We start from the raw sequence: 18,423 nt of genomic DNA on the forward strand, positions 1-18,423 counted from the left end.
AGAGGACATTTCTCCAAAAAGTACGATCTTGTCCCCATGTGCAGTTGCAAACCGTAGTCTGGCTTTTTTAATGGCGGTTTTGGAGCAGTGGCTTCTTCCTTGCTGAGCGGCCTTTCAGGTTATGTCGATATAGGACTCGTTTTACTGTGGATATAGATACTTTTGTACCTGTTTCCTCCAGCATCTTCACAAGGTCCTTTGCTGTTGTTCTGGGATTGATTTGCACTTTTCGCACCAAAGTACGTTAATCTCTAGGAGAGATGACGGCTGCATGGTCCCATGGTGTTTATACTTGCGTACCATTGTTTGTACCGATGAACGTGGTACCTTCAGGCGTTTGGAAATTGCTCCCAAGGATGAACCAGACTTGTGGAGGTCTACAATTCTTTTTCTGAGGTCTTGGCTGATTTCTTTTGATTTTCCCATGATGTCAAGCAAAGAAGCACTGAGTTTGAAGGTATGCCTTGAAGTCTGCTGGACTGTTCCTTTTTACGGTACTGCATCCTGTTTATGTTTAGCCTCAGCCCAAACTGTGTCGTCATTACCAGCTGTTGTCTTAGCTCTCTCAAATTACACCTGTGATTGCTTTATGCCTCTCTCCCATCTCAATATGGTTACCTTATTGTTGTTTCGGTTATTTCTAATTGTACTATTTCACTGTAGATCCCCCAGCCCAGCTAAACCTGCCTTAGATAGCTCCTTTGTCCCACCCCCCATACACGCGGAGACCGACTCAATTGGTGCCTCCAGTGATGCTATCTCTTTCATTGTTACCCAACGCTTAGGTTTACCTCCACTGTACTCATATCCTTCAATATCCTTGTCTGTACATAATGCCCTGAATCTTTTCTACAACGCCCGGAAATCTGCCCCCTTTATTCTATGTACCCAACGCACTAGAAGACCAGTTCTTAAAGCCTTTAGCCGTATCCTTATTCTAGTCCTCCTCTGTTCCTCTGGTGATGTAGAGGCTAACCCAGGCCCTGCAGCCCTCAGTATCACTCCTACTCCCCAGGCGCTATCATTTGATGACTTCTGTAATCGCAAAAGTCTTGGTTTCTTGCACGTAAATATCAGAAGTCTACTTCCTAAGTTTGAGTTATTCACTGCGTTAGCACACTCCGCCAACCCTGATGTTCTAGCAGTGTCTGAATCCTGGCTTAGGAAGGCCACCAAAAATTCAGAAATTTCCATCCCCAACTATAACATTTTCCGTCTAGATAGAACTGCCAAAGGGGGTGGAGTTGCAATCTACTGTAGAGATAGGCTGCAGAGCTCTATCATACTATCCAGGTCTGTGCCCAAACAGTTTGAGCTTCTACTTCTAAAAATCCACCTTTCCAGAAATAAGTCTCTCACTGTTGCCGCTTGCTACAGACCCCCCTCAGCCCCCAGCTGTGCCCTGGACACCATATGTGAATTGATTGCCCCCCATTTATCCTCAGACTTCGTACTGCTTGGTGACCTAAATTGGGATATGCTTAATACCCCGGCCATCCCTACAATCCAAACTAGATGCCCTCAATCTCACGCAAATTATCAACGAACCTACCAGGTACAACCCTAAATCCGTAAACATGGGTACCCTCTTAGATATCATCCTGACTAACATACCCTCTAAATACACCTCAGCTGTCTTCAACCAGGATCTCAGCGATCACTGCCTTATTGCCTGCGTCCGTAACGGGTCCGCGGTCAAACGACCACCCCTCATCACTGTCAAACGCTCCCTAAAACACTTTAGCGAGCAGGCCTTCCTAATTGACCTGGCCCAGGTATCCTGGATGGATATAGATCTCATTCCGTCAATAGAGGATGCCTGGTTGTTCCTTAAAAGTAATTTCCTCTCAATCTTAAATAAACATGCCACATTCAAAAAATACAGAACTAAGAACAGATATAGCCCCTGGTTCTCCTCAGACTTGACTGCCCTTGACCAGCACAAAAACATCCTGTGGCGTTCTGCATTAGCATCAAATAGCCCCCGCGATATGCAACTTTTCAGGGAAGTTAGGAACCAATATACACAAGCAGTCAGGAAAGCAAAGGCTAACTTTTTCAAACAGAAATTTGCATCCTGTAGCACTAACTCCAAAAAGTTTTGGGACACTGTAAAGTCCATGGAGAATAAGAGCACTTCCTCCCAGCTGCCCACTGCACTGAGGCTAGGAAACACTATCACCACCGATAAATCTACAATAATCGAGAATTTCAACAAGCATTTTGCTACGGCTGGCCATGCTTTCCACCTGGCTACCACTACCCCGGCCACCAACTCGGCACCCTCCGCTGCAACTTGCCCATGCCCCCCCGCTTCTCCTTCACACAAATTCAGACAGCTGGTGTTCTGAAAGAGCTGCAAAATCTGGACCCCTACAAATCAGCTGGACTAGACAATCTGGACCCTTTCTTTCTAAAACTAGCCGCCGAAATTGTCGCAACCCCTATTACTAGTCTGTTCAACCTCTCTTTCGTAACGTCTGAGATCCCCAGAGATTGGAAAGCTGCCGCGGTCATCCCCCTCTTCAAAGGGGGTGACACTCTAGATCCAAACTGCTACAGACCTATATCCATCCTGCCCTGCCTTTCGAAAGTATTTGAAAGCCAAGTTAACAAACAGATCACCGACCATTTTGAATACCACCGTACCTTCTCCGCTATGCAGTCTGGTTTCCGAGCTGGTCATGGGTGCACTTCAGCCACGCTCAAGGTCCTAAACGATATTATAACCGCGATTGATAATAGACAGTACTGTGCAGCCGTCTTCATCGACCTGGCCAAGGCTTTCGACTCTGTCAACCACCGCATTCTTATTGGCAGACTAAATAGCCTTGGTTTCTCAAATGACTGCCTCGCCTGGTTCACCAACTACTTCTCAGATAGAGTTCAGTGTGTCAAATCGGAGGGCCTGTTGTCTGGACCTATGGCAGTCTCTATGGGGGTGCCACAGGGTTCAATTCTTGGGCCGACACTTTTCTCCGTGTATATCAATGATGTCGCTCTTGCTGCTGGTGACTCTCAGATCCACCTCTACGCAGACGACACCATTTTGTATACATCTGGCCCTTCATTGGACACTGTGTTAACAAACCTCCAAACGAGCTTCAATGCCATACAACACTCCTTAAGTAGCCTCCAACTGCTCTTAAACACTAGTAAAACTAAATGCATGCTCTTCAATCGAACGCTGCTGGCACCCGCCCACCCGACTAGAATCACCACTCTCGACGGGTCTGACCTAGAGTATGTGGACAACTACAAATACCTAGGTGTCTAGTTAGACTGTAAACTCTCCTTCCAGACTCACATTAAGAATCTCCAATCCAAAGTTAAATCTAGAATCGGCTTCCTATTTCGCAACAAAGCCTCCTTCACTCATGCTGCCAAACATGCCCTCGTAAAACTGACTATCCTACCGATCCTTGACTTCGGCGATGTCATTTACAAAATAGCCTCCAACACTCTACTCAGCAAATTGGATGTAGTCTATCACAGTGCCATCCGTTTTGTCTCCAAAGCCCCATACACTACCCACCACTGTGACCTGTACGCTCTTGTTGGCTGGTCCTCACTACATGTTCGTCCTCAAACCCACTGGCTCCAGGCCATCTATAAATCACTGCTAGGCAAATCCCCGCCTTATCTTAGCTCATTGGTCACCATAGCAGCACCCACCCGTAGTCTGCGCTCCAGCAGGTATATCTCACTGGTCATTCCCAAAGCCAACACCTCCTTTGGCCGCCATTCCTTCCAGTTCTCTGCTGCCAATGACTGGAACGAATTGCAAAAATCTCTGAAGCTGGAGACTCTTATCTCCCTCACTAACTTTAAGCATCAGTTGTCAGAGCACCTTACCGATCACTGCACCTGTACACAGCCCATCTGAAATTAGCCCACCCAACTACCTCATCCCTATATTGTTATTTATTTTGCTCTTTTGCACCCCAGTATCTCTATTTGCACATAATCTCTTGCACATCTAGCATTCCAGTGTTAATACTAATTGTAATTAATTTGCACTATAGCCTATTTAAAAAAAAAAAGATGTCTGTGTCACGCCGAGCTCTCAAATACCTTGCCCGTCTCTCACTCTATGAACGGTCACCTTGGGACGTCCTTACCCTGAACCCTAAACTATAACTAACACTAAACTTAACCCTTTTACATTTATACTTGATTGAGGTAGGGACATCCCAAGGATTCCGAATAGCACGGACCCTCTGGGAAAGCCTATGAACTCTATTCGACTGAAAGCCACGGACACAACTCTTATTGGTTGTCAGATGTAGGCTACTTGGAACTGGAAAAAACAAACATAGTCTGTGATTGGCTAACAACATTTAGATCTGTATACAGCGAGATAAGATGATATACCGTCCCATGAGGTGTTGAGGGAAAGACATATTCCCTATACATTGGACATAATCTTTTCTAGGCCATTAGCCATAACAGGAAATACACAAGCTGTAGGCTACACTATAGCTCAAGGTGGCTACTTCCTAATGTCGGCTTGCACGGGGAAAACGGTACATTTCTAACATTTATGGTTGAGATTTCATTAATATGGTCCTCTGTAGCACAGCTGGTAGAACACGGCGCTTGTAACGCCAAGGTAGTGGGTTCGATCCCCGGGACCACCCATACACAAAAATGTATGCACGCATGACTGTAAGTCGCTTTGGATAAAAGCGTCTGCTAAATGGCATATTATATATTATTATTATAAATATAAACTCTGCACCTTATGACTTTCATTAACAAGCAGGCGTCACGCATAGGTTAGCCACACGGTGGTACTGTTGCCTAGGTTCATCCACACGCAGGCGTCACGCAGACGTTAGTAAGGCGTTGGTATCATGTCATGTCAGTCAGACGTCAGTCGGGCGACAGCCACACGGTGGTAGGGTTGACTAGGCTTAATTATGGCCCTTATCACCCCCCAGACATACACACACAGACCCCCCACCGGCCCTCCCCACTACTCACTCACTGAGCAACAGCCTGTCTCACTGCCTGACAGTCAGCAGCAGGTCACAGTGAATCTATATTTTTTTTAAAGAGAAATGCCGCCATGGTATTTTAGAAATAGGCCAAATAGGCCATTAGAAATAGGCCAAAAACCCGCATACAATATATTTTCACCCGCGACATCGCTTTCAAAGTAGCCCAATTTTGCAAGAAAACCGCGAACATATCAACACTGACTACCTAGCAATCCTAGCGCCGCACCGCAATTTACTCAGTATCAGATTGTGGATAAACCCATTATTGATTAGCTGATACACTTCATCCGCCTGCTACCTTTTCTCAACTATTTTATCATACGGGAAGACTGTGAACTATTATTCAACGGAAGTAAAACAAACTGTTTTCTCTGCCCAGCTCCTCAGCTGTTTCCATTAGTTACCACAGTCACAAAGTGAACACCAGCTGTAGTCAAAACACCGTCAGCGTTGCTATAGACATTTACATATTCATGTTTTTGGTGTTTTCATCTAAACTGCTCGCGCGCGTCTTGCATCGCGAGGTTCTAAAATAGAACTTGGTTACGTTTTTGACGCGCTGCAAGTCCCGCCTCTCCCGCCTCCTCATTGGTTTTTAGGAGCATATATACACATTTACATTACATTTTAGTCATTTAGCGGACGCTCTTATCCAGAGCGACTTACAGTTAGTGCATACATAATTTTTTTCATACCCCCTGTGGGAATCGAACCCACAACCCTGGCGTTGCAAACACCATTAATAATTTAATTTGCCATTTAGCAGACGCTTTTATCCAAAGCGACTTACAGTCGTGCGTGCATACATTTTTGTGTATGAGTGGTCCCGGGGATCGAACCCACTACCTTGGCGTTACAAGCGCCGTGCTCTACCAGCTGAGCTACAGAGGACCATCAACTGAGCTACATCCCTGCCGGCCATTCCCTCCCCTACCCTGGACAACGCTGGGCCAATTGTGCGCCGCCCCATGGGTCCCCCGGTCGCAGCCGGCTACGACAGAGCCTGGATTCGAACCAGGATCTCTAGTGGCACAGCTAGCACTGCGATGCAGAGCCTTAGACCACTGCGCCACTCGGGAGACATACACACGTGGGTGATTGAAAGATGAACTGAGGTCCACACTCCAGTCCAGCTGGTTTTTGGTAATGCACCTGAAAAGTTGGTTGCCAACCGCCACATAAAGTCCACAGAAGAAGGAGAGCTTACTATGACATGTTGTAATTGCGGTGGGAATCATGAAGCCACGTCTTCTGAATGCCCCACAACGGTAAAAGAGAATGAGGTGGCCAAAGTCAGGGTCGTACAGAGCATTTCATATGCAGAAGCTGTTAAAAGGGTTGAATGTTGCACCAGACGAGTCCATGGTAGTGGATAGGCCTTCACTCCAGGCTGCAGGGGTTGTCTTACACCAAGAGGATCCTGACATTTTAAAGGTTACAAAAAGGTGGACTTTGTGGCCTTTTTCGCAGTGGTGATAAATTGCACTGCCAAGGTGGAGGAAAGATCTAGGAAGATTGAAATCATTGTGAGTGTGGCGGGGCGGTTCCTGGGGCTGAAAGATTTCACAGCAAAGGAGTTACATGGAATATTAGCGAAAGGTCATAGAGCCTGGAAAGGGAGATATGGAGAACTAAAAGAAGGAAGAAGTGGGAGTTTTGTTTGTTTTGGCAACATACTATTTTTATTAGGGTGGATTGTTAGAATCACTATTAAGTATGGATTTGTTTATTTTAATTGTATTTTTGGTTTCAAACCGTCCAGTGGGTGGCGGCAATACAACTTTTGGATGTAGTCCGCCATCAAACCCACAGAAGAAGAAGAAGAGGAAGAAGAAGAGGAGGAAGAACGAGAGATTGCTAGAAACTAACTAAATGTCCCTTTTATCTGTGGAGTAGTTGTCGGAGTACAGAACACAAGATTTTGTGTGACTCAAAATGGGTCAAAATTCTTGTGCATTTCAGGTAAAATAACAACCCAATGTTTATATCCCAGGATAAATTAGCTAGCAACAGCAAGCTAGCTAGCTAAATGCCCATGAATGTTTCATGTGTTTCGACCTGTCCCCAAATGAATATAGTTGGTTCAGAGTTCGTTTTCATATTGCAGCCTGCATGTCCGGATCACGTCTGATGTGGAGGACAAAATCAACATATGGGCGGCCCAGGTGGAAGAATGTATGGTTTTCTAGCCTTGACTCACTGGCTATCGGACTGGGTTTTTAGTGGTGTATAAAAGTAGTTGAAGTAGAAGCTAAGGAAAGACAGAGGCAGAGAAACCATCATGCAATCAGAGTTATACGTTCACAAAAGAGAAATGGTGACAAAATCTCAACTTGGATTAGTTTGGCTATCCAGATTTACGTCATTAGTATGTGATAGAATGCAGTGGAGGCTCCTCAGAGGAAACATTACAGTTTGAAAAGTTATCCTTTTTAGATAAAACTATACTAAATATATTCACGTCACCAAATAACTGATTAAAACACTGTTTTTCAGTGAAGGTCTACAGTAGCCTCAACAGCACTCTGTAGGGTAGCACCAAGGTGTAGCCGGAGGACAGCTAGCTTCTGTCCTCCTCTGGGTACATTGACTTCAATACAAAACCTAGGAGGCTCATGGTTCTCACCCCCTTCCATAGACTTACACAGTAATTATGATGACTTCCGGAGGACGTCCTCCAAGCTATCAGAGCTATTGCAGCATGAACTGACATGTTGTCCACCCAATCAAAGTATCAGAGAATGAATAATGTACTGAAAGCATAAGCTACAGCTAGCTAGCACTGCAGTGCATAAAATGTGGTGAGTAGTTGACTCAAAGAGAGAGAAAGACTATAGTTAAACAGTTAGCTAATTCACTTACTTAGCTAGCTAATGCAGCTAGCTAATTTAGCCTACTCAAACACCCGGCTCTGCTTCTCACCACTTTCCTTCCGTTGAAAATGAATGGGAAGCGGTGTTTCTCCGCGTAGTACCGCCCCATTGGGGGGCACGAACGTGGCATGTGAGGCGGTGAAAAAGTTCCGCATTTCCCAACTTTATGAAAAGCACCAGCGGCGAACGCTGGGCGATGACCAATCATATGGAGTGGTTCCCATGACGAATGTTACGCTATTCGACACAGATGTCAACGTGAACAGATTACGTTTGTGAAATGCACTCATTTGGGATCTGGTGTTCACTTGGGACTCTCTTTCTTATTGGTTCATTAACTAATTTTGCAGGCCAAAACTCCATCCCACCAAAACAGGCTGAAATGTAATATGGTCTTTTCAAACAGCTGTTACACTAAAAGGGCATTATCATCATTTTCACAGTATTATTCCAACCTCAGAGTGTGGAAATATATATAAAACACAGGATAATCACGTTTTTGACTGTACTCAGCCTTAAAACGCATTTGAAATTGGGGCAAATACTTAATAAAATATGAAATATTGAATACTTGATTAAAATGGGGGGAAATTACATTATACATGAAGTTATTACATTTTAATGAGTTATTACAGTAATTGTTTGTCATTGCATTATAATTTGCAGTGTGCCTGTCGGGACCTTCACTCCTAGTGCCACTGACAAGGGGCCAATGTGTCACTACAGGCAGGACTGATAAAAAACTAATGACTGTCTCATGTTGAACGTCCAAGTCAGTTCATGCATTTACTGGTCAAGTTATTCCATATACTTTGACTAGTCTAGTTATTCCATATATGTTTTTGTGTATTGTACCTTGACTAATCAAATTATTCCCTGTATTAAAAAAACAGTTTTGTGTATTATTAATTGATCAATCAAGTCATTCTGTACATTTCACACTTTTTTATTTAGAATCATACATCATCCCATAAAAAACATTATCGGTCAGATCCATCATCTCTTCTGTGTAGCCAGATGAAACTTCCTGCTGAACAGCCAATCACATCAAAGTGCTCTCTGCTGCCAGGTGTGCTCTCTCGGGAGGCCATCCCTATGAGCAAAAGTTGTTGAAAAAATATATATGAAATACAATTTAAAAAACGTTTGAAATATGGCACCGTGTAGCTCAGTTGGTAGAGCATGGCGTTTGCAACGCCAGGGTTGTGGGTTCGATTCCCACGGGGGGCCAGTATGAAAAAATATATATAATAATAATAAAAAATGTATGCACTCACTAACTGTAAGGATAAGAGCTAAATGACTAAAATATAAATATGTCAATTTTACTCACTGGGATCCTTCCAAATCTCCTTTCGTTGATCTTGAGCAAAGAGTGGGTGTCCATGGCTACCGCTCTGGAGCCGGGTTGGTGGTGATCACGGGTTGGTGGTGATCACGGGCCAATGCGGTTTCACATTGACGTTGCCACAGGATGCTGGATGGTAATTCCTGAATGAGAAGAATCAGAGGGGGTTGGTTAGGTTGGTAATGTCATTACAGGTTATCAGCTGTAACATTGTCTGAATAGTGATGAATACCATGTGCTGTATAGGACTTACAACACATTCAGATAGTACTGAAGCTTTGTGACCTGAAGATATGGCTGTTACTGCAGTGGTGTGGAGGATGCATTGTGGGGCCTGGTGGATTTACAGAGTTGGTGGGATGAGATGGAGGAGTCTGGAGGTCAAAACATGAAGAACAAACAAAATAAAACAACATTAGAAATACTGATTTAATACCAACTGTTAAAGTCTAAAATACATGTAAGGAATCTTTAGACACAGCTTGTTATGATACCAACAATATTTACAACAGGTAAAACTGGGTTCAGATGGATTAGACTGAAGAAAAGTATGGATTTAATAATAATAATAATATGCCACTTGGCAGACGCTTTTATCCAAAGCGACTTACAGTCATGCGTGCATACATTTTTGTACTGAAGCTTTCTGACCTGAAGATATGGCTGTTACTGCATTGGTGTGGAGGATGCATTGTGGGGCCTGGTGGATTTACAGAGTTGGCGGTATGAGATGGAGGAGTCTGGAGGTCAAAACATGAACAACAAAAAAACATTAGAAATACTGATTAAATACCAACTATTAAAGTCTAAAATACATGTAAGGAATCTTTAGACACAGCTTGTTATGATACCAAACATATTTACAACAGGTAAAACTGGGTTCAGATGGATTAGACTGAAGAACAGTGTGGTTGACACACCCATGCAATATGTAAAGCAGTTGTGATCCTTTTTGGCAGTGGAAGCTGACACACACATCACCCCAATCATAACACCTGCAGAACATTCTGCTATTTGTAAATGCAAATCAAGAGTCCTCTAGATCTGCAGATATGTGTTCCGTGTAACAGAGGTATAGAATCACATTGGCATTGAAGAAGAATCTGTACTTACCCGCTCTGTGGCCCCACTTGGCTCCTCCCAGAAGCAGAGGTGGAGCAACATGGGGGATAATGAAGATGAATTTGTAGATTTTGTATGACATTTTTAGATGTTTTATTTTTTTATTTTTTTTGGACCCTCCACAATCCCTTCCATGAATAAAAACTTTTTCAATAAATTAAACTAATCAAATAAAATCTATGATTTCGGAAAATCTTCCGGAAAATGTTTTTTCAAAAAAGAAATCATTCGTTTTCTAAATTTTGGACAGTACTCCTGTTGATTTTCCCATGTTCCCCCAGCTAGAGGTGGCAGGTACTTGTGGAAGTCGTCCCAAATATGTAAGATATACATTTTTATTGCAATTAGGTTTATAACTATCATAATTGGATTTCTGAATACCTCTGATAATGAAACCGCATTTAAAGCAGTTATGTCATCATGGTTAGTTATACAAAGTAGTTGTTCTTGATTTCCCAAGATGTTGTTCCAGAGAGCAAGACTGAATTCTAGTTCCTTCGATACCTTCTCATCTAATGTACTATATCTGACCAAGTCTGACCAAGTCTGAACAATATCAGATACGTTAAGTGTGCCTTCCTTAATAGCAGACTCAATATCGCGATCATTAATTCTAAGCTCAGTTTTAATATAGAAGTTAAATTTATCAATTATAGAAATATAACACCCGGATATTATATAAATTGGTTCTTTGATTTTAGCTAACATTTTCTTACCATTCCAGAAATAGAAAATTACGTTAATATAATCATAGAAACTGGTGATGTAAACAACATAGTTGTTTTTTTTAAGAATTTCTTTTGTAAGTTTTTTTTTAAAAGTAAGTTTTTTAAATACAGTATTTTCATCAAATGGACCTAGAAATGCTAGTTCTTGTTGAATTTCTTTTAGCTTAATAATAGTAGATACATCTTTATTGATTTGTATAACTTTATTTATATTTTTTATCCTGTCCATAATTGTGAAATTGATAATTTTTCCGTCATCATTTACTTCAAAGTCAAAATCTACTTGTTCATCTTCAATATCCTAAAAAAAAAAAAAAAAAAAACGTAATTAGATTAATTTGTTTTCACATTAAACTAACATAAAGATAAGAGGAGTGACATGTTTTTCAATCTTCCCAAGCCATCAAATGATGACAAATACAAGCAGTATCTTCAAAAGCACCGTTTCAAGGCAGACAACAGAGGATGTTCATGATATTTTGATTAACAGACTACTTTAATTTGAATATAGGTTAACATAAACTTTACCTTTTCAGTTAACTTTCATAAAAAATGCTCAAAATGAGTTTTAAAAGAATCTTACCCCCATTTTGTGCTCCACCTCTACAAATGTAAATAAACAAACTACTCGATAAGAGGTCGATGTGAAAATATTATTTTTTTTTAAAAATAAATTTCCCATACACTTGGGAAATGCACTTGGGACTGGAGTTTGGGTATTTATCAGTTTAATCACGTGATCAAAGAGGATGTGGGTGTGTCATGTGTGGATGCCTGTTCCTTCTTGCCTGCTTGCCTGTCTGTTTAGTTTCCTGACAGATCACATTTTATTTGTGAAATCACGATACACATTTCACATGAAAGATTAGGCATTAAAATCATTTAAGAACACAATTTCAATCTCCAGGATCACTCCCCTCTCTTCAAACATGAATAACAACATAGTGTTTGATTACCCATGACAGACAGACAGAAAGACTGACCAATTTTAAGGAACAGTGACAGGAAATTAGCATTGAATTTGCATGCTATTTCTGAGGCTACATGTGTTTGCCCATTTCATATACAGTTCCTTCACACCCCTTGACTTTTTCCACATGTTGTTGTCTTACAGCCTGAATTTAAAACTTTTTCAATAAATTCAATTAATCAAAGAAAATCCATGTTCACATTTCACTGAGAAATAATTTCAGTAAATGTTGCAGAATATGCTTTTGAAAAAAAAATTTTTTTGTCGTTTTATACATTTGTTTTCACATTAAACTAACATAAAGATGAGGGGAGTGACATGTTTTTAATCTTCCCAAGCAGTCAAATGATGACAAATACAAGCAGTATCTTTAACAGCACCGTTTCTAGACAGGCAACAGAGGATGTTCATGATCTTTTGATGAACATACTATTATAATCAGAATATAGGTTAACATAAACTTTACCTCTTCAAATAACTTTCATAAAAAATGCACAAAATGATTTTTTAAAGAATCTTACCCCCATTTTGTGCTCCACCTCCGCAAATGAAGTTTAAAAAAGATTTGATAAGATCTCAACGTGAACAGATTACATTTGTGAAATGCACTCATTTGGGATCTGGTGTTCACTTGGGACTCTCTTTCTTATTGGTCTATTAACTAATTTAGGGCCTGGAGATTATACCAGACAGGCCAAAACTCCATCCCACCAAAACAGGCTGAAATGTCATATGGTCTTTTCAAACAGCTGTTACACTAAAAGGGCATTATCATCATTTTCACAGTATTATTCCAACCTCATAGTGTGGAAATATATATAAAACACAGGATAATCACGTTTTTGACTGTACTCAGCCTTAAAACGCATTTGAAATTGGGGAAAATACTTAATAAAATATGAAATAATGAACACTTGATTAAAATGGGGGGAAATTACATGAAGTTATTACATTTTAATGAGTTATTAAAGTAATTGTTTGTCATTGCATTATAATTTGCAGTATGCCTGTCGGGGCCTTCACTCCTAGTGCCACTGACAAGGGGACAATGTGTCACTACAGGCAGGACTGATAAAAAACTAATGACTGTCTCATGTTGAACGTCCAAGTCAGTATCATGCATTTACTGGTCAAGTCATTCCATATATGTTTTTGTGTATTGTACCTTGACTAAACAAATTCTTCCATGTATTAAATAAAACAGTTTTGTGTATTATTAATTGATCAATCAAGTCATTCTGTACATTTCACACTTTTTTATTTAGAATCATACATCATCCCATAAAAAACATTATCGGTCAGATCCATCATCTCTTCTGTGTAGCCAGATGAAACTTCCTGCTGAACAGCCAATCACATCAAAGTGCTCTCTGCTGCCAGGTGTGCTCTCTCGGGAGGCCATCCCTATGAGCAAAAGTTGTTGAAAAAATATATATAAAATACAATTTAAAAAACGTTTGAAATATGGCACCGTGTAGCTCAGTTGGTAGAGCATGGCGTTTGCAACGCCAGGGTTGTGGGTTCGATTCCCACGGGGGGCCAGTATGAAAAATAAAAAAATAAAAAAATGTATGCACTCACTAACTGTAAGTCGCTCTGGATAAGAGCTAAATGACTAAAATGTAAATATGTCAATTTTACTCACTGGGATCCTTCCAAATCTCCTTTCGTTGATCTTGAGCAAAGAGTGGGTGTCCATGGCTACCGCTCTGGAGCCGGGTTGGTGGTGATCACGGGCCAATGCGGTTTCACATTGACGTTGCCACAGGATGCTGGATGGTAATTCCTGAATGAGAAGAATCAGAGGGGGTTGGTTAGGTTGGTAATGTCATTACAGGTTATCAGCTGTAACATTGTCTGAATAGTGATGAATACCATGTGCTGTACAGGACTTACAACACATTCAGATAGTACTGAAGCTTTGTGACCTGAAGATATGGCTGTTACTGCAGTGGTGTGGAGGATGCATTGTGGGGCCTGGTGGATTTATAGAGTTGGTGGGATGAGATGGAGGAGTCTGGAGGTCAAAACATGAAGAACAAACAAAACAAAACAACATTAGAAATACTGATTTAATACCAACTGTTCAAGTCTAAAATACATGTAAGGAATCTTTAGACACAGCTTGTTATGATACCAAACATATTTACAACAGGTAAAACTGGGTTCAGATGGATTAGACTGAAGAAAAGTATGGATTTAATAATAATAATAATATGCCACTTGGCAGACGCTTTTATCCAAAGCGACTTACAGTCATGCGTGCATACATTTTTGTACTGAAGCTTTCTGACCTGAAGATATGGCTGTTACTGCATTGGTGTGGAGGATGCATTGTGGGGCCTGGTGGATTTACAGAGTTGGCGGTATGAGATGGAGGAGTCTGGAGGTCAAAACATGAAGAACAAAAAAACATTAGAAATACTAATTTAATACCAACTATTAAAGTCTAAAATACATGTAAGGAATCTTTAGACACAGCTTGTTATGATACCAAACATATTTACAACAGGTAAAACTGGGTTCAGATGGATTAGACTGAAGAACAGTATGGTTGACACCCATGCAATATGTAAAGCAGTTGTGATCCTTTTTGGCAGTGGAAGCTGACACACACATCACCCCAGTCATAACACCTGCAGAACATTCTGCTATTTGTAAATGCAAATCAAGAGTCCTCTAGATCTGCAGATATGTGTTCAGTGTAACAGAGGTATAATATCACATTGGCATTGAAAAAGAATCTGTACTTACCCGCTCTGTGGCCCCACTTGGATCCTCCCAGAAGCAGAGGTGGAGCAACATGGGGGATAATGAAGATGAATTTGTAGATTTTGTATGACATTTTTAGATGTTTTGTTTGTATTTTTTTAATTTGGACCCTCCACAACCCACCAAAGTGACACCTTGCATCTAGTCTATGAGACCAGACTGTCTATAGTATGTATATATAGTATTTATGTTTTATTAGTATATATTTTTTAAATTATTTGGACCCTCCACAACCCTCCTCCAAGTCCAATAAGATGTAGATGTGTTCTCTGTCTACAAAGTGACACCGTGCATCTAGTCAATGAGACCAGACTGTCTACAAAGTGACACAGTGCATCTAGTCTATGAGACCAGACTGTCTATAGTATAAATAAATAAATAATTAGTCATTTAGCAGACGCTCTTATCCAGAGCGACTTACAGGAGCAATTAGGGTTAAGTGCCTTGCTCAAGGGCACATCGACAGATTTTTCACCTAGGGTATTAGAACCAGCGACCTTTCGGTTACTGGCACAACGCTCTAAACCACTAAGCTACCTGCCGCCCCATATAATAATAATAATAATAATAATAATAATAATAATAATAATAATAATAATAATAATAATAATAATAATAATAATAATAATATATAGTATGTATATATAGTATTGATGTTTTATTAGTACATATTTTTTAATTATTTGGACCCTCCACAATCCGTTCCATGAATAACAACTTTTTCAATAAATTAAACAAATAAAATAAAATCCATGATTTCAGAAAATCTTCCGGAAAATGTTTTTTAAAAAAATCTTTCAGTCGTTTTATAAATTTCTCACAGTACTCCTGTTGATTTTCCCATGTTCCCCCAGCTAGAGGTGGCAGGTACTTGCGGAAGTCGATCCAACTATGTAAGATATCCATTTTTATTGCAATTAGGTTTATAAATATCATTATTGGATTTCTGATTACCTCTGATAATGAAACCGCATTTAAAGCAGTTATGTCATTATGGTTAGTTATACAAAGTAGTTGTTCTTGATTTCCCAAGATGATGTCCCAGAGAGCAACACTGAATTCTAGGTCCTTCGATACATTCTTATCTAAGGTACTATATCTGACCAAGTCTGACCAAGTCTGAACAATATCAGATACGTTAAGTGTGCCTTCCTCAATAGCAGACTCAATATCGCGATCATTAATTCTAAGCTCAGTTTTAATATAGAAGTTTAAATTATCAATTATAGAAATATAACACCCGGATATTATATAAATTGGTTCTTTTATTTTAGTTAACATTTCCTTACCATTCCAGAAATAGAAAATTACGTTAATATAATCATATAAACTGGTGATGTAAATAACATAGTTGCTTTTTTTAAGTTTATTTTTTTTAAGTTTGTTTTTAAAAGTAATTTTTTTAAATACAGTATTTTCATCAAATGGACCTAGAAATGCTAGTTCTTGTTGAAAACTGTTTTTAAAGTGTTGTAGAATAGTAGATATATCTTTATTGTTTTGTATAACTTTATTTCTAAAATATTTTAAGACCATAATTAAGATGTTGATACATTTTTGGTCACAATTTAAAACTTTAATGTCAAAATCTCCTTTTCGATCTTCATTGTCCTAAAAAAAATAATAACATAATTAGATTAACTTCGTTTTCACATTAAACTAACATAAAGATAAGATAAGTGACATGTTTTTCAATCTTCCCATGCAGTCATATAATGACAAATACAAGCAGTATCTTCAACAGCACCGTTTCAATGCAGACAACAGAGGATGTTCATGATCTTTTGATAAACAGACTACTTTCATTAGAATATAGGTTAACATAAACTTTACCTTTTCAGTTAACTTTCATAAAAAATGCTCAAAATGAGTTTTAAAAGAATCTTACCCCCATTTTGTGCTCCACCTCTACAAATGTAAATAAACAAACTACTCGATAAGAGGTCGATGTGAAAATATATATATATTTTTTAAATAAATTTCCCATACAATGGAAGCACTTGGGACTGGAGTTTGGGTATTTATCAGTTTAATCACGTGATCAAAGAGGATGTGGGTGTGTCATTTGTGGATGCCTGTTCCTTCTTGCCTGCTTGCCTGTCTGTTTAGTTTCCTGACAGATCACATTTTATTTGTGAAATCACGATACACACTTCACATGAAAGATTAGGCATTAAAATCATTTAAGAACACAATTTCAATCTCCAGGATCACTACCCTCTCTTAAAACATGAATAACAACATAGTGTTTGATTACCCATGACAGACAGACAGAAAGACTGACCAATTTTAAGGAACAGTGACAGGAAATTAGCATTGAATTTGCATGCTATTTCTGAGGCTACATGTGTTTGCCCATTTCATATACAGTTCCTTCACACCCCTTGACTTTTTCCACATGTTGTTGTCTTACAGCCTGAATTTAAAACTTTTTCAATAAATTCAATTAATCAAAGAAAATCCATGTTCACATTTCACTGAGAAATAATTTAAGTAAATGTTGCAGAATATGCTTTTGAAAAAAAAAAAAATTAGTCGTTTTATACATTTGTTTTCACATTAAACTAACATAAAGATGAGGGGAGTGACATGTTTTTAATCTTCCCAAGCAGTCAAATGATGACAAATACAAGCAGTATCTTTAACAGCACCGTTTCTAGACAGGCAACAGAGGATGTTCATTATCTTTTGATGAACATACTATTATAATCAGAATATAGGTTAACATAAACTTTACCTCGTCAAATAACTTTCATAAAAAATGCACAAAATTATTTTTTAAAGAATCTTACCCCCATTTTGTGCTCCACCTCCGCAAATGAAGTTTAAAAAAGATTTGATAAGATCTCAACGTGAACAGATTACATTTGTGAAATGCACTCATTTGGGATCTGGTGTTCACTTGGGACTCTCTTTCTTATTGGTCTATTAACTAATTTAGGGCCTGGTGATTATACCAGACAGGCCAAAACTCCATCCCACCAAAACAGGCTGAAAGGTCATATGGTCTTTTCAAACAGCTGTTACACTAAAAGGGCATTATCATCATTTTCACAGTATTATTCCAACCTCATAGCGTGGAAATATATATAAAACACAGGATAATCACGTTTTTGACTGTACTCAGCCTTAAAACGCATTTGAAATTGGGGCAAATACTTAATAAAATATGAAATAATGAATACTTGATTAAAATGGGGGGGAAATTACATTATACATGAAGTTATTACATTTTAATGAGTTATTACAGTAATTGTTTGTCATTACATTATATATATATATATTGATCACGGGTCAATGCGGTTTCACATTGACGTTGCCACAGGATGCTGGATGGTAATTCCTGAATGAGAAGAATCAGAGGGGGTTGGTTAAGTTGGTAATGTCATTACAGGTTATCAGCTGTAACATTGTCTGAATAGTGATGAATACCATGTGCTGTACAGGACTTACAACACATTCAGATAGTACTGAAGCTTCCTGACCTGAAGATATGGCTGTTACTGCAGTGGTGTGGAGGATGCATTGTGGGGCCTGGTGGATTTACAGAGTTGGTGGGATGAGATGGAGGAGTCTGGAGGTCAAAACATGAAGAACAAACAAAACA

General features: G+C 39.5%; 1 protein-coding gene and 2 long non-coding RNA genes across 8 annotated transcripts; all 3 read right to left on the reverse strand.

The window, feature by feature from the left end:
• Nucleotides 1–8,806: 8,806 nt before the first annotated feature.
• Nucleotides 8,807–12,584, reverse strand: LOC121540778. 4 transcript variants are annotated; one of them, XR_006657453.1, is made up of 6 exons: nucleotides 12,566–12,584; nucleotides 10,338–11,375; nucleotides 9,876–9,964; nucleotides 9,478–9,598; nucleotides 9,210–9,367; nucleotides 8,807–8,969 (listed from the first exon to the last, which is right to left on the reverse strand). It is a non-coding gene; the product is annotated as an uncharacterized LOC121540778 (long non-coding RNA). The 4 variants fall into 4 exon arrangements; XR_006657455.1 differs by lacking the exon at nucleotides 12,566–12,584 and adding an exon at nucleotides 11,658–11,750 and having other exon boundaries at nucleotides 9,510–9,598; XR_006657452.1 differs by lacking the exon at nucleotides 12,566–12,584 and adding an exon at nucleotides 11,658–11,750.
• A 701-nt stretch (nucleotides 12,585–13,285) lies between these two features.
• LOC123481947 lies at nucleotides 13,286–15,219 on the reverse strand. Of its 2 annotated transcripts, none has more exons than XR_006657456.1 (5): nucleotides 14,799–15,219; nucleotides 14,339–14,427; nucleotides 13,941–14,061; nucleotides 13,690–13,830; nucleotides 13,286–13,448 (listed from the first exon to the last, which is right to left on the reverse strand). It is a non-coding gene; the product is annotated as an uncharacterized LOC123481947 (long non-coding RNA). The 2 variants fall into 2 exon arrangements; XR_006657457.1 differs by having other exon boundaries at nucleotides 14,315–14,427.
• A 187-nt stretch (nucleotides 15,220–15,406) lies between these two features.
• Nucleotides 15,407–17,618, reverse strand: si:dkey-211g8.8 (uncharacterized protein LOC108004533 homolog). Of its 2 annotated transcripts, none has more exons than XM_045207691.1 (2): nucleotides 17,609–17,618; nucleotides 15,407–16,427 (listed from the first exon to the last, which is right to left on the reverse strand). In XM_045207691.1, the coding sequence occupies exons 1-2, from the start codon at nucleotides 17,612–17,614 to the stop codon at nucleotides 15,492–15,494; spliced, it is 942 nt and encodes a 313-aa protein (XP_045063626.1). In that variant the 5' UTR covers nucleotides 17,615–17,618; the 3' UTR covers nucleotides 15,407–15,491. The 2 variants fall into 2 exon arrangements, with proteins under 2 accessions (XP_045063626.1, XP_045063625.1); XM_045207690.1 differs by lacking the exon at nucleotides 17,609–17,618 and adding an exon at nucleotides 16,705–16,790.
• Between the last annotated feature and the right edge of the window lie 805 nt (nucleotides 17,619–18,423).

The sequence above is a fragment of the Coregonus clupeaformis genome, chromosome 26 (assembly GCF_020615455.1).
Source record: "Coregonus clupeaformis isolate EN_2021a chromosome 26, ASM2061545v1, whole genome shotgun sequence".
NCBI lineage: Eukaryota > Metazoa > Chordata > Actinopteri > Salmoniformes > Salmonidae > Coregonus > Coregonus clupeaformis.